This window comes from Acinonyx jubatus, chromosome D4, assembly GCF_027475565.1.
Source record: "Acinonyx jubatus isolate Ajub_Pintada_27869175 chromosome D4, VMU_Ajub_asm_v1.0, whole genome shotgun sequence".
In the NCBI taxonomy this organism is placed as follows: domain Eukaryota; kingdom Metazoa; phylum Chordata; class Mammalia; order Carnivora; family Felidae; genus Acinonyx; species Acinonyx jubatus.
This window is the reverse complement of record NC_069391.1, coordinates 35,341,413-35,355,232: the sequence shown is the minus strand read 5'-3', so window position 1 is coordinate 35,355,232 and position 13,820 is coordinate 35,341,413. Positions and strand designations below refer to the sequence as shown.

The 13,820-nt window shown below is 55.6% G+C and overlaps 1 protein-coding gene across 2 annotated transcripts in view; it reads right to left on the bottom strand.

The window, feature by feature from the left end:
• Positions 1-11,432, bottom strand: part of PAX5 (paired box 5) — a 193,838-nt gene extending 182,406 nt beyond the window's left edge. The window contains exon 1 of one of the 2 annotated variants that reach the window (XM_027039454.2): positions 10,602-11,432. In XM_027039454.2, coding sequence (XP_026895255.1) covers positions 10,602-10,647 — 46 coding nt within the window. In that variant the 5' untranslated portion in view covers positions 10,648-11,432. The remainder of the gene's footprint in view (positions 1-10,601) is intronic. The other variant, XM_015079494.3, reaches the window with a different exon arrangement.
• Positions 11,433-13,820: the final 2,388 nt, after the last annotated feature.

Here is a 13,820-nt window from a genome sequence, read left to right as displayed (position 1 = left end):
CACCTCCTGAGCGGTGCATGTTCTCAGCTACACTTCTCAAGGCCAAGTAGAATTTTCAGAGAGCCTGGCACAGAGACAGATGCAAACAAATCAAGGCAAAGACCAGGAAACAGACACACAGATACTGACCCCACAGGGAAGACTATTCAGGGTTTGGAGGAAGGTGAGGGGAGAAGGGTTGAAGATACCCCGAGGCCTCTGTGGCTCTGGTCTGGGAGGGCTGGCCTCCACAGATGCTCCTTAGGCCCTGATAAGGACATACTACCCACCAGGGACCCTATCCAAATCATGAAGACCACGACTGGGTAAAGAGTCCTGGGGAGAGGGTCTCTGCTGACTCAGAGGGAAGACTGAACTCCAGAACCCCACAGGGTTATTGAAATTCCTCCTAGTGGCACCAGAGAGGATAAATGAAGGGGCACACAGCCATGCAAACAGGGACACAGGGAAAGACGAGGGATGAAATTTCCTTAATGGGTTCTAACCGACAGACAGGTGCTGACACAGATGGACAGTCCGATCATGAGTACAGGTATAGTGAAACCAGACAGAGAGAGTGTCTTGCACATGTGTGTACTCACTCAGGCCACTGCCCTCTCTCTGGAATCTTGAGTCCCTCCCTCTCCCCTTCCATGAATCCAGGATACCCAAGAACCAGCTCCACCTCTGCCCATGTAAACTTCCTGTCAGTCCTTTTATCTATCTGGCTTCGATTATCATACTCTGTAAAATGGGTGTAGCAGAGGGTTTAGATGACACTTAGGTAGGAGATTGACCATGAAAGTGCTTTATAACTGGAAACCCTACCTGGGGGAAGGAGACATCTATGCGGGGATGGTGGGAGGACATTGTGCTGATGAAAAGGATGAGTCTAGAATAGGGAGTAGGGGCAAGAGAACACAGAAGCCAATTTCCCAGCACTGCCTTGCCCTCCCTCAATACCACCTCCCCACAGATGATGTCCTGCTCCACTGGGAATGGGGGAGATGGGGGAAGCAGGGGGAGAAGCTGACCCCCCTCAATAGCCAACAAATTGGGGGCCAGGGTGGGCCTACATTGTACAAGCAAATAGCTTTAGGCGTCAGAACCAAGGCACTTCCAGAGAAGCCAGCTCTGAAAGCTAGGCTGGCTGGGGCCCAGCCCCCCACCATGCTGCCGGGATGATTGAAAATGGGAGGAGGGAGCACTTCTCGAGGAGGGGGCAGATGAAGGCAGGGACAAGGAGGGACAGAGACACTGGCATTTTCGGTTGGCTAACCAGCACCTGGAAGGAGCTGCCTTCTCCACCCTCATGCATAAGCCAGGAGACCACTGGTTCTGATGCTATCTCCCCAAGGACCGGCACGACTTCTGGGGCTCCCGGCTCTCCGCAGGAGGCAGCGAGACTCTGTGAATTGTGGCTGGCGAGGAGAGAAGTGCAGGGGTCAACCCTCTCCATTTTGTCCCCCAATCGCCCGTTAGCTGAGCTAAAGGCTTGTCCACCTCTCAGAGTATTGACCCCAACTCATTTGTTCTCTCGCTCGCACTGCGAGAACAGATCCTCCCCAGAGCATGGCTCAAGTCTGCCCCAGAGAGGGCTGCCAGGAACGCTGGGGTCACCATGGACTGGAAACCGTTTTGGCACAGGCCCCAAATGGTGAAGAATCGTTTGGGGTAGGACCAGCACAAGCCGCTTCTGTACGCAAATCTCCTCACTGCTTTGGTGGATTACCTTGCACTCGGGAAATTGACACAAAGAGAAACTGACCTGCCCGCAACCAGCCCCTGCCGTTTATATCAGCATTTCCCTGCTTACCAGGCCACTCGGCCCTCCAGGGCAGAAACAAATCCGCCTCGGAAGCTTGCCTTCTCTCCAGCCGGGTCTGTGCTGCCTTTGTTAAATAGGGGACTCACGGCTGAGTAAGCAGGATCCTGGGCTGTCTGAAGGAAACCTGGCTTGGGTAAGCTCCCAGTCCGGGAGCAACTCCCTGACCTGCTGCCCGTGGGGACTCAAGCAGGCTACCCTGCTAGATGCCGCCAAAGCCTGGCGCCTTGCTCCGGCCCAGCTCTGCAGTGAGCAGAAGGGAAACGCGATTCGTTCCACTTGGAATTTCCTTGAAATCTCCGAATCTAATCCGGCGTTAACTCACCATGAGAGAAGCGCTCATCTCACAGGAAGCTGTGCTAAAGGGTGAACTGGCAGATCCCGAAGGGTCAGGCAGCTGGGTCGGCCTCGCCTGTGCCCAGAATGACCCTTCCCGTCTCCTACAGAAGCCACTGTTGGGGGGGGGGGTGCCTGTTATGACTAACTGACCTCTGGGTTTCTTTTTTTTAAGGGGTGAAGCCATCATGAGGCAAGTGCCCTGAAGAGAAGGACTTGATAGTGTCTTTAAGGGTCTCTGTATGAATCGGCAGCTTCTAAGCTCGGCTGAGGGAAAGCCACTTTGTTGATTTTTCAGATCCCACTCCTCAACTCCAGGGCGCCTTTAGAGCTCTGGACTTGGTGTCCTTGCTTACTTCTCAGCCTTTTCTTCCACACATACAAGTACACAGGTGCTGGTCAGGGCCCCAATTTCCCTCCAAGCCTCAGTCCCTTTCGATGCCCCACGGCTGTAAAAGGCACCACCCCAGGTTGGGGTGTGGGGCACTGTCTGAGACTTAGACTGACCTCTCCTACAACTTCGTGCCCTCCAACTAGCCAGGCCTGGAGCCCTCTTCAGGTCCGAGCCAGGATTCTCCCAACACGCTGGGATGTTGCTGCCCGGAACCCCTGGAGAGGCTGCAACTCGCTGCCTACACTACGCGTTGCTGGAGGCGGGATTCCCGGTACCAGGTGCTCTGGCCGAGCTCTGGGTCGGACAACCAGGCGCGTCGCTCCACATGCCCTGCCTGGGAGCACTGCACTTTGCCAACTTGACTGCGCTGCTACGGAAATCCTGAGTCCTCCTGGCCCTGGTACCTGCCCCGCGGTCCGGCACACCCAACCCCGTCCCGGCCGGAGAGTGAGAGAAGCGAGCTCGCCGCCTACTTACTATGCATGGATGCAAACGGGTCGTGCTTACAGTGTATTTCCATCGGGGCGCTCCAGACTGCAGGCCGGCCCACGCCGCCGCCTCCCGGCGCCAAGGGGCTGCCCAGCGCGGCTAGGGAGCCGAGCCGCCAGGCCGGGTTCTGTGCGATCTGGGTTCGGAAAAAGCTGCTGGAGCTGCCGGGCCTCTCTCAGAGCCTCTCCGCTGGAGATCGCCGAGAGCTGCGCCTAGAGGCGGGAAACGGTGCTAGTGCCGTCCGGCGGGGAGCGGGGCGCCCAAGTCCTGGTGGCTTCCCTGTCGGGCTGGCTCAGGCAGTGGCTGCGGACCCGGGCCGAAGTAGCTGCGGCCAAGCAGCCGGCAGCTTCGGGGGCATAGCGTAGGGGCCCGTCTCCGGGACGGCAAAGAGCCCCCGGCCTCCGGTAGGAGCGGCTTTTGAGGAGGCCTTCGGGACACACGGCCCTTGGCTTCACTCAGGGGGCAGCGAGGCCCGCGGACTGACAGGCTGGTTCCGCGGCCTCGCTGCCTCTGGAGTCTCTCCTCGACCCTTCGGTCTCCACCGGATCCTTTCTCTGCTTCTCTGAATCTCTGGGGCTTGGAGTTGCAGCCCCAGCCTCTCTCTACTCGGCTCTCCGACGTCTCGGACGAAGTTGCAAAGAACTTCCTCTCTGGCGGCGCTGGGGCCCCGGCGGGTTCGGAGACGCTTCCGTCACTGACGTTGGGGCCGTGACTCCTCAGTCCCCAGGAGCTTGCAGCTCTCACACCCCCGGAGCTTCTGCCTTCAAAGTTCCCCCGGCCCCCGATGCTCCCCCATCGCTGGGACCAGGAATGGGGACAACAGCTACAGTCGCCTCCTCGCCTGAGTATCTGCCTCACGCCCACCAACTCTTCGAGCCCCGCTGCCCTCTCTCAGGGGTCTGGTTCCACTGTTTTCCAGTTGCCTCTTCCGGGACGGCCGCCGCGCCTGCCCCTGGCGTGAAGCGAGGGACCGAGAGAGCGGAAGGTCCTCTCCACCAAGGCCGCTGGGACTGCCGGTGCTGAGATGGAGCCGCTGTCGGCTTTGACTGCCCGCGCTGTCGCCGCCGCCGCCGCCGCCGGCGCTAGCCCTCCGCCTGCTCGGCGCGCACAGTGCGCCACCGCGCCGCCCCGGAGCCGCTTTCAGGACCCGCTGCGTGTGGACAGCGCCGCCCGGGGCTCAGCCTCCCTCCGGGCGGGGGCGAGGCGGGGGCTGACCTGCCAATCACGCTTCATCAAGCCAATCAGAGCTGTGGCAGCCGGCCCTGGCCCGAGACAGCGTCCCATTGGCTAAGCAACCGGCGGGCTCCGCCTGATTAGCGGACACCTGGGCAATAGGAGAGAATGGGGGGCGGGGCCCAGGCGGCGGCGCCACGTTCATTGACAAACGCGCGGGGCGAAGGCCTAGCGGAGCGCGGATGGGGGGAGGGGTAAGGGGATCTACACAGGGCCTGGAGAGTCCCGCCGAAGATCCCGCGGGAGCCTGACCTCCCCGCCGCAGTGCTGGGAACTTGGAATGCCCTAAGAGATTGGGGCGGCCAAAGTGGGGATGGGGAGGTGAACGGTGAAGGTGGAGGAATAGTCTCCTGAAAATCTACACACGGATATTAGAGGAAAAATCGGAACGCAGTAAGAGATCCGGTTTTCAATCTAAGCACCACCAGATTCGCAATAGACTCGTAGTGTGAGCACATCTACCCGGTTCTGAGCTCAGTTTCTTCATCTGTAAAATGGGTAGAGTTGGCTTACCTAGTTTTTAATGGAACTCCTTCCAGAGGAAACATTTCACAATTTTAAACATTTCAAGAGCCTACTAAGCCGCTGCCGCCGCCGCCTCGTCCACCTCCCTCCCTCATTTTACCCCCAGGACACCCCAATTCTGAGCTAACAGAAATGCAGAGACGTTGAGAGGAAAGAAATCTCACACCCCTTTAAAGTTAGTAATCAGGGTGCTCCTGGGAGAGGAGACTAATTGAGGCTTTGGACCAGGTTGTCCAAGCACTGAGCCCTGAGCCTCTGTTTCCAGCTTCAGACCAGGAACTGCCAGACGCTTTGGGGGCTAGTGGTGCGCAGCTGAAGGATTCTGTTTCCAGGAGTAATACTGCATCTGACGCAAGACTTCTTGGGAACTGAATGAAGCCAGTCGTGTTAGTCCAGTGCTAACGAGGGTCCCTGAAGCAGGCAGGTGGGCAGGCCAGTTCTATCTGCAAGGGCTGCGCCAAGACAGGCGTGCTACACCAGGCTGCTGTAGAGAAAACTCCTCCTTCCCTTTTCCGGGGAATTTCTTGTTGCTTTTAAGACAAAATGCGTGCATTTCTAGCAGACTCCCCTGGTCCAGAAGACAACAAGCAAAGGAATGGACTTTGAAAAGGAAGCATGTGACAGCCATTCTACACCCAGGAGGCACTGGCAAATACACTGAAGATTCTAGCCCCAGCAGCTCATGGAAGTGGTCCCCAAACCCACCATTTGTAATTCACAAGTAATGATCCTCTGATATTAAACATAAAAAGGGGCTCTGAGATAACTTCTCCAGACCTAGGCTTGTAAGGAAGACAGAGCACAGATTGATTGCCCTTGAGAGGAATCCTGGTTCATTCTCTGCCTCAGTCTCCCTTCTCTCTACCTCTGCGCCACTTCCCTACACTGAGTTAGCCTTCGGTCTCACCTTCTGTTACTGTCCCAGACACAGCTGCCCCTAACCGGTAGATAAGTTTCCGGTGCTGACACCATCCCCACCCCCTCCAGGGCACAGCTGCGCAAAACGGCCCCAAGCGGCCTCTTGGGGCCCAGAAGGCTGCGGTGTGCATTGGGGTGGAGTGGCTGCGTTGTCTCTCCTTTGTCTGGGACCGTGCAGGTCCCGATCCTCGCCACCTCCCCACCATCCCTCTCCCACCCGCTCAAACCTGACCCCGTCTTGGAGCAGAAACCCCCATCTCTGCAAAAGCAGAGAGGAGCTACTCATCCTGGTTCCCATGTTCTTTCCACCCGGTGGCGCGAGGTGCATAAAAACTGACTAAAATTTGAAGTGGTGGCTCAGCGTTCCCACCGGAGAGTCGGGAGTGTGGGGACACCCTGAGGGACACCTCCAGCCACACTCGTTGAGTCTGGGCCTAGAACCACAACTTCTAAAGTCTTAGAGCCAAAAGGGCCCTGAGGCGTTGCTTTCCCCATTTTTCAGATGCATAACCTGAGGCCGAGGAGGGACTTGTCCAAGGTCACGTAGAAAGTCTAAGATAGAGGAAAAGCTGTGGGCTGGGAACCTCTCTCAGAAGAGAGCCACTCTTGGGATGGCAGGGAGTTTGGGGGAGAGGTGAGGGTGTGGATGCTGCCAAATCAAAGAACCCAGTTAGGATATGCCGGCACAAACCAGTTTTCTTCCCAATACCTGTGCAGCTTGGACAGAATCTTGGAAGTACTGCTGGAGAGGGATGGAACCACAGATATTAACTGAGCAGGAATAGCTTGGACTCCCACTTCACACAGAGGCGTGCTGCTTCAGGACAGGCTTTAGCTGGGCTGCCTAATTTGTTGGGCGACAGGTGCCCATGACAGAGGAAGTTTCCCTCTGGGTGGGGGTTATTCACCATCTCCAAGGCAGCCGTCTTCTGGGAACTTCTAACGCCAAGAGGCACCACCAGACCTAACATCCTGGCCACCTAGCCCAGCCTTACAGGCCACCAAACAATGGCCCCGACAAGTTATAGGACTAGTCCAAGATTACACAGCAATTCCATGAAGGAGCGGGGCTTCGGCGCCACAGTCGTGCCTCTGAGGGCTCATGAGCCCACGAGTCTGAGTGAGGCTAGTAGAGAGACAAGCAATGAGAGATGGAAAGGACTAGCAGGGAGTTGGTCTCAACGATGGCACTGAATGAGGTCGGGACTTGCTGTGTCCAACAGTCGCGGGGTTACGATCCCCAATGGTACAACTTTGAGCAGGGCTGGCAGGCCCTGTGCTAAGCACTGGAGGCAGGAAACTGGGAAAGGAAACCATCCAGGAAGAAACTCAATTTATGGAAGTGGAATCGCCTTTGAAAGTTCTGCTGTTGAAAAAAAAAGCCCATTGAGAATGTATGAGAGGCCAAAATACCTCCAGAGGAGCGTCCACCTCGGTATTCAGCCAGCAACCTGCCCTCACTCAGAACATACTCTCCCTTCCTCCTCTTTCTCTCTGCCCAGTCAGCCCCACCCGCCACGCAGGAGTTGGGACACAGGAGTCTGGGCTTGGGACTGCTAAAGGGCTCTAGGGGCTTGAAATCTACTCCTCCAGCCCATCTCTCTTCTCTTGTTTGAGGTGAAGGGAGGCCTACAGGGCTCAGATTAGTTGCTCAGTTTGAGGGAGTCAAAGATGCCGCTGCTATCGCTGTCTTAACTCAGTAGGTCCTCTCTCTCGAACCCTTATTTTATTTTATTTTATTTTTTATTTTTTAGTAATCTCTATACCCAGCGTGGGGCTCCAACTCATTCACCCTGAGATCAAGACTCCAGAGATCAAGAGACACATGCTCTTCCAACAGAGGCAGCCAGCTCCCTCCCACCCCCACCCCGCCCCCACCCCCACCTACCCTGGGTCTAATCCTCATTTTTAAAGTATCAAAGAGAGAAAGCAACTGACCTGGGTTACACAGCTTGTGGTGGCAGAGTGAATTCCTGTGTGATTCCTGCACCTGGATCAGGGTCTTTCTGTAGGAATCACTTATGTATGTGAAAAATAGAATTTAACAAAATTTTTCAAGAACCACGTAAACTGCCTTTGTCAGGGTTTGTTATCACTACCAGTGCACCCTGAAGGCCAGGGGTTCTGGAACTACCTTCCTCTCTCCCAAAGTCTTCAGGCTACAGGCCCCTTCTCTTAGGGCTCAGCTTCCCTATGTGTCTAATGGAGAGAAGACCCCTGAGATGAGGCCTCCCAAAGTTGTGAAAGATGAAGATCCATGGCTAGGGAGTATTATTATCATTCCACCACGTTCATCCCAGAGCTAGGGTGCTAGATGCCAATGCCCAGACAGTGCTCAGCCTCTCCTGGCCTTCCTGGCCTTGGACTCCTTAAGCTAGCTTGGCCAAGAATAGCTTTTCTCCAAGAGGGCCTTTGGAGGGTGGGGCTCTATCTCCTCTCCCAGCAAGAATGAGAGGTCTAATGGCAGGGAAGTCACCTGTCCGTCCTACTCCTTGTAGTACTTCTTGTACTACCTACTCCTGTACTTCTTGCTGTATGATGTCAGACAAGTCCCTGCCCCTCTCTGGCCGTCAGTTTTTCCTTTTTGGTACTACAATGATCAGAGGCTAGACAGGAGGGTCCTTAAGTGGCTCCCTGCTCAAGGCTGACCTCACCTGATCTTGGAATTAGAGCAAAAAGGGCATATACTCCTTCCCCATTGTACAGATGGGGAAACTGAAGTCAAGAGAGGGAATGGAATACAGTTGGAAGGAAGGAAAAGGAGGTCAAGTGGCCCATAAAAGGCTTCGAAGTTGAGAAATGGGAGAAGCCCACACAAATCCCTTAGAACCAGACCTAGATGCCCCGAGCCTGGCCAGCTTCTCAGCTGTCTCCTCTCCCCCCAGTTGGGGCGCAGGCTGGTACAGACAGGCGGAAGTGCAGTGTCACCTGAGATGTCCACCCTTGCCAGAGGAGGCGGCCCTTACCCCAGCCCAAAGGAGAAGATGGGGCGTGGCTCTCCAGATTTTAAAACTCGGGCCAGACTAGGGCCCCCCAGCCCCACCCAGGTCCGCCTCACTGAGGAATGAAATGCTTTATTGATTAAACGATTATTCAGGCGATTGAACTAATCAAAGAGCCCATCGACCGCCCTGAATTACATTCTGGGTAGACAGCTCGTAGGGAGAGGCTGCCTTGCCAGCCACCCAGACCCTCCCTCGGAGCCTCACATGCCTCTGACCCGTTCCCGACATACACACAACACCTAGTCCTCATTCCGACGCAGGCGACTCTCTGAGTCCTACCCTCTGAGGGACCCCAGTGGGGAAGGAGGAAGGGGATGGAGCAGAGGGGGTTTCCGATTCCTTTCCCTTCCTGATGCACCTTAACCTTGGGGAGTCCGCTTTAATTCCCCACCTCTTAGATTTCTGTCCTCATTTCTCCTGTTACAATTTTGGAAACCTATGTATGCCCAGGGAGTTGTCTGGGTTTAGAGTTGAAGTCCACCTCTCTCTCTCTCTCTCTCTCTCTCTCTCTCTCTCTCTCTCTCTCTCCCTCTCTGCTTTTTGACCAGTATTTAAGGCTGAGGTGGAGGTACGGCCTCAAAGATCCACGAGGATAATGGAAGTGGAATTCTTGCCCGCAGGGCCAGGAGTGTGTTTGGGTGGGGGGTTAGTACACATAGCCTAATGCGTAAAAGAGGCTCCTATACCCAGATTTAACCTCAGGGCAAACTGAGGCCTCCTGCTGCCTGCCACTTCCTCTTAGATATAAACACACTCTGCTACCACCGCCTGGGCCTGTGGGTGGCACACCAAGCTCTGTGCCAGGAAGGCCCGTGTTTATACAGGCACCAGAGTTGGATGCCCAGGCGAGGCATACATGTCCACCCACTGTGCTCTCCTCCACTGGAGCAGCACCCACAAGATAAAACCCTGCACACAGCATGCGCGCAAGAGCACACACACGCACACACCATGGTCAAAGGCTTGTCTAGGAAAAAGTGAAGGCAGGCTGGAGGTCCCTAGAAATGTCACAACTAGCCTGTAGGTTGCCTGCTGTCACCCGCCAAGGTTATGCCTTCCACAGGAGACACTTTCATACAAACGGTAGACTCAACAGAGCCCACAGAGTGAAGCAGTGCACCCCACACACCCAGGGACGGCACTCCCTGAAATCACGCCTCCATTCCGGGTTCTCCCAACATTATGTGACCACAGCCTGACCATCCGCAGGCTTAGCACAACACAACCCCACTGCCCTAGATCCACCTCTGTGCCTCCAGGCAGGCATTCTTGTGTACATTGGCATGTACACGGTGAACAGCTGTTGGCATCCAAAAATGGAGGAGTCAGCGTAACCACCTCATTCTCACTGCCAAAGTCACTTGGGATACGACAGGTAAACACAAGCCCTTAAAGGAGTAGATGTACACTGAGACACTTCTCCAAATTACATACACTCGGCTCACAGACACACATTTTGGATATGCAGAGTACAGTACCCAGAAATATGAACTCATAAACATGACTAACACCCATTAATATAAGGACACGCATACACACAGGCACATAAATTCTTAGGCACACAGACATTTTGAAAATACACATACAGGGACACACAAACTCACTGTCACTCACGCACACTCTGAGCCCCTATGTAAACACACGGACCCAAACGAACTTTCAGACCCCCAGATAGACATACAGAAACAGAGGAAGACACAAACTCACAGATACTTGGACGGATGCAGAAGTGTGTGAACAAATTGGTGAAAAGACATAAAAAACGCGCCGCAGACAGACACGCAGTCGATCCCTGAGAAAATGCGGCTCACTCCCTCCCCCAGGGCCGACGTGCGTGAGGACCAGAGCCGGCTGGGTCCTGGAGTTAGCATGCCTGAAGCCCGGATCGCAGTCCTACCTGTCCTGCCGGTCCGAGGAGTCGGGTAATTTTTCTCTAAATCCATTTTGATTTTCCAGAACTTGATGAAGTGGACAGGGAGAAAAAGTTTCCACTTTTTGTGTGTGCTTCTTTTTCTTTCTTTTCTTTTCCTTTTTTCCCCTTTCTTTTTCTTTTTTCTTTCTCTTTTCTTTTTTTTTCTTTTTCTTTCTTTCTTTTTTTTTTTTTTTCTGGTGCCAGGGGCCGCTCACAGGTCGGAATAATTCAAGCCTTCCGCTCCCCCGCCGAGCTGGGGTAGCTGATCACTGAGCTGAAACTAAACGTTTTAGGTGGAAAAAAAGCGTCCGAAGGCACCGTGAAATGATTAAGGAACTAAAGAGCTTCTCGCCATGTGAGATCATGTCCTGTTCTCGCCAACATCACAAGATGTCCCCAGACACGCCGCGCCCCCAGCGTGCCGCCCCGCACTGCCGGCCCCGAACAGGCAAAGGGTGTCCGCGTTGTGCCACCGGGCCTGCTCAGCTGGCCAGACGGGGCGGGCCGGGCCGGGCCGGGCCGGAGAAATGCGGGAGGCCGGGAGAGCAGCAGTGCCGCTGCCGCGCCGCCCTGGACTTTTATAGGGGGTTGGGGGGAGGGAAGGAAGGGTTCAAACGGAGCCGGGCGCTAGCCCGCGCGCCCACGAGAAGGTGCGGACCGAAGGCAAGCCGGGAAGCCCTGGCCTCGTGGCCGCACGTTCTACAAACCCCTGTGTCTCGATGTCTCGATGTCGCGGCCCTGTGCGGGTGACTCCTCTAGGTGTGAGCCCCGCCGCGTAGGCGGGTGCAGGCCGGGTTTTTGTTTTTTAAAAAATAACCACCTCGCCAAGCAGGTGTTTTTGAAGGGGGTGCAAAGGCAAGCAGCGTCGCCAGGCGTAGAGGGGGGCGTTCCAGTTTCCTCAGATTCACCCCTAGGGCGGCGCCAGCCCCCAGAAATCCTACCCCCACCCCAATTTGCAGCTCTAATAACATTGCCGGGTCCCTGACTTTAGGGTAGTGCCAGAACCCTAAAGCCCCCAGGTCCCCACTCAGCCTCCTGGTCCCAGAGCTCCCTCCCAAACCATGTCCCATTCTGGCCCGGAGCTTATAGAGGTTATAAGATGGAGATAAAATCCGGGCCTCGGCTTTGGAGCGCCCGAGCTGAGCAGAACCATCTCAGAGGTCCTGGAGATTGGCGGGAGTCCTGGACGCCTTACCCCGGCCCATAAATAGAATCCCTTTGCCCTCTAGCCCGGAGACGTTGCGGCGGGCCCGGCCCCGAGACCCGGGACTTGATTCCAAGAGGGGAAATCAGCCCGAGAGAGACCGGGCAGTGGTGTGGCACGTCCAGCCCGTTCTCTTCGGCCCAGGCTTAAAACTTCACTCCCCTTCCCCCTCCCCAGTCCCGAGTCCAGCTGCAAGGCTTGGCCACTGGAAGTCTGTGGGGCCCCCGCTGTGGGGTGGTCGCAGGGGCAAGGTTCTTCAGGGCGGGGGAGCGCTCTGCAGGAGGACTCTTGGCCCTCCGGACAATGGCAGTTTCGGAAAGTGAATCGCCCTCAGCAAGAGTGTTGTTTGTTTTTTGGAGGGGGTGGTCACGAGGCTGGGCCGCAACCTAGGGGGAAGAGCCCAGAGCTCGAGAAAAGGGGGGGGGGGAAGGCTGGCGGGAACCGGACATCTCTTATCCACTGAGCCGATTTCGCCACAATCGGAAACGTGGCTGTGGATTCCCCGGCGGCCCCCCCACCAAGTAATCTGCGCAGTCCCCCTGCGCCGCCTCCTTCTTGCACGCTTCGAGTCCGGGTACCTGCCCCGGCGATTCGATTTTTGGCCCTCTCCGAGAGCTCGACTCTTCCTTCCGCTGTCCAGCCCCAGCTCCTGCTTCCCGCCCTCTCGCCTAGCCCGCGCCGGGTGGCAGAGCCGAGGAGGAGCGGCCTGTCCGCGCCTAGAGATCAAAAGCCCTCCCGGAATTGACATTTCACCCCAGGCTGGGGGCGGGAGTTGTTGGGGTTGTTTTCGATTTAGAGGGTTTGTTTTGTTTTTATTTGTTTCCCGTGAATTTTCTTTTCTTTATCTCTGAGAGAGTCTTTTGTTTCGGGTGTTTTGCGTGTAGTTTTTTCGTGGATTTCATTTTAAGAGGGTTTTGCTCTGTGAGTCCTGGCCTTTCTGGTGGCCTTTGTTTTCTGTCTGGTGGGTTTTAATTTTACGTGTTTTGTACTTTGTCCTAGGAGACTGTCCTTTTGTGTGTCGTTTGGAAGACTGTTGCTTCTGCGCGGTGTTTTGATGTGTTTTGATTTTGTATTACTGGGTGTTCGTCTGTGTGTTTTGTGTTAGGTGAATTTTGTGTTTGTATGTGTTTTGTTTTCTTCGATTTTGATTTTATTTTTTAGGAGCCGAGCGTTTGGATGGGGGGTTGGGGTTATGTTTTCGTCTGTGGGCTTTAGTTTTTGTATTTGTGAGATGCTTTGGTGAGTTTTGCAAGTGTGTTTTGGCTTTGTGGGCTTTTGGATTAGGGAGGAGACACCGGCCACTACTCTGTTCCAGTCTGCACCCAGGAAGGGCGGAAGAATAGGCCAAGCATCAGAAATGATGGGTTCACGGTGCTCCGCAAAACCTGACCTCGGTGCCGCCGCGTCGTATTCTGCGCGCTCCAGACCAACGCGAAACAAATGTGCGTTCCCGAGGGGGCGCCCGCCTCTAGTCATAACCCTGCGGGTTGTGCGGGGCCAGTGCCAGGCTCAGAATTCACAGAGCCCCCCCTCGCGGGGTACCCATCCCCAGCCGCCGTTCCCTTGCGCACCCTGTCCGCTGTGGGTCGATCTCCCCTTGTGCCTGGCCAGCTTGCTCCGGACCTCCCTGACTCCAGCAGCATTGGACCGAGAGGCGGATCCCCACAGAAGAGCAAGTGGAGAAACTCTTCGGACCACACGGAATTGATGCTTCGGCCCTCGAGATACTTGGCAGATGGCTAGGGACGCGCGGACTCTAGAGGCAGATTCGCGTCGGAATCCCGGAAAAGTCCCCATATTACTTGCCCGCAGCCCTAGTATCCTAGGAACCCAACTCCGCTCAGCTTTCGGTTTGGAAAGGCTCTCCTGGTTTGCAACCACAGACACATAAATCCACACTCGAGCATACGCATACACAGCTAGAGAGCGAGAGAGCGAGCCAGCGCCTTGGTAGCAGCGGCCTGCATGGCGGTACCGGCGCTGGCATCACTTCAAGGAGA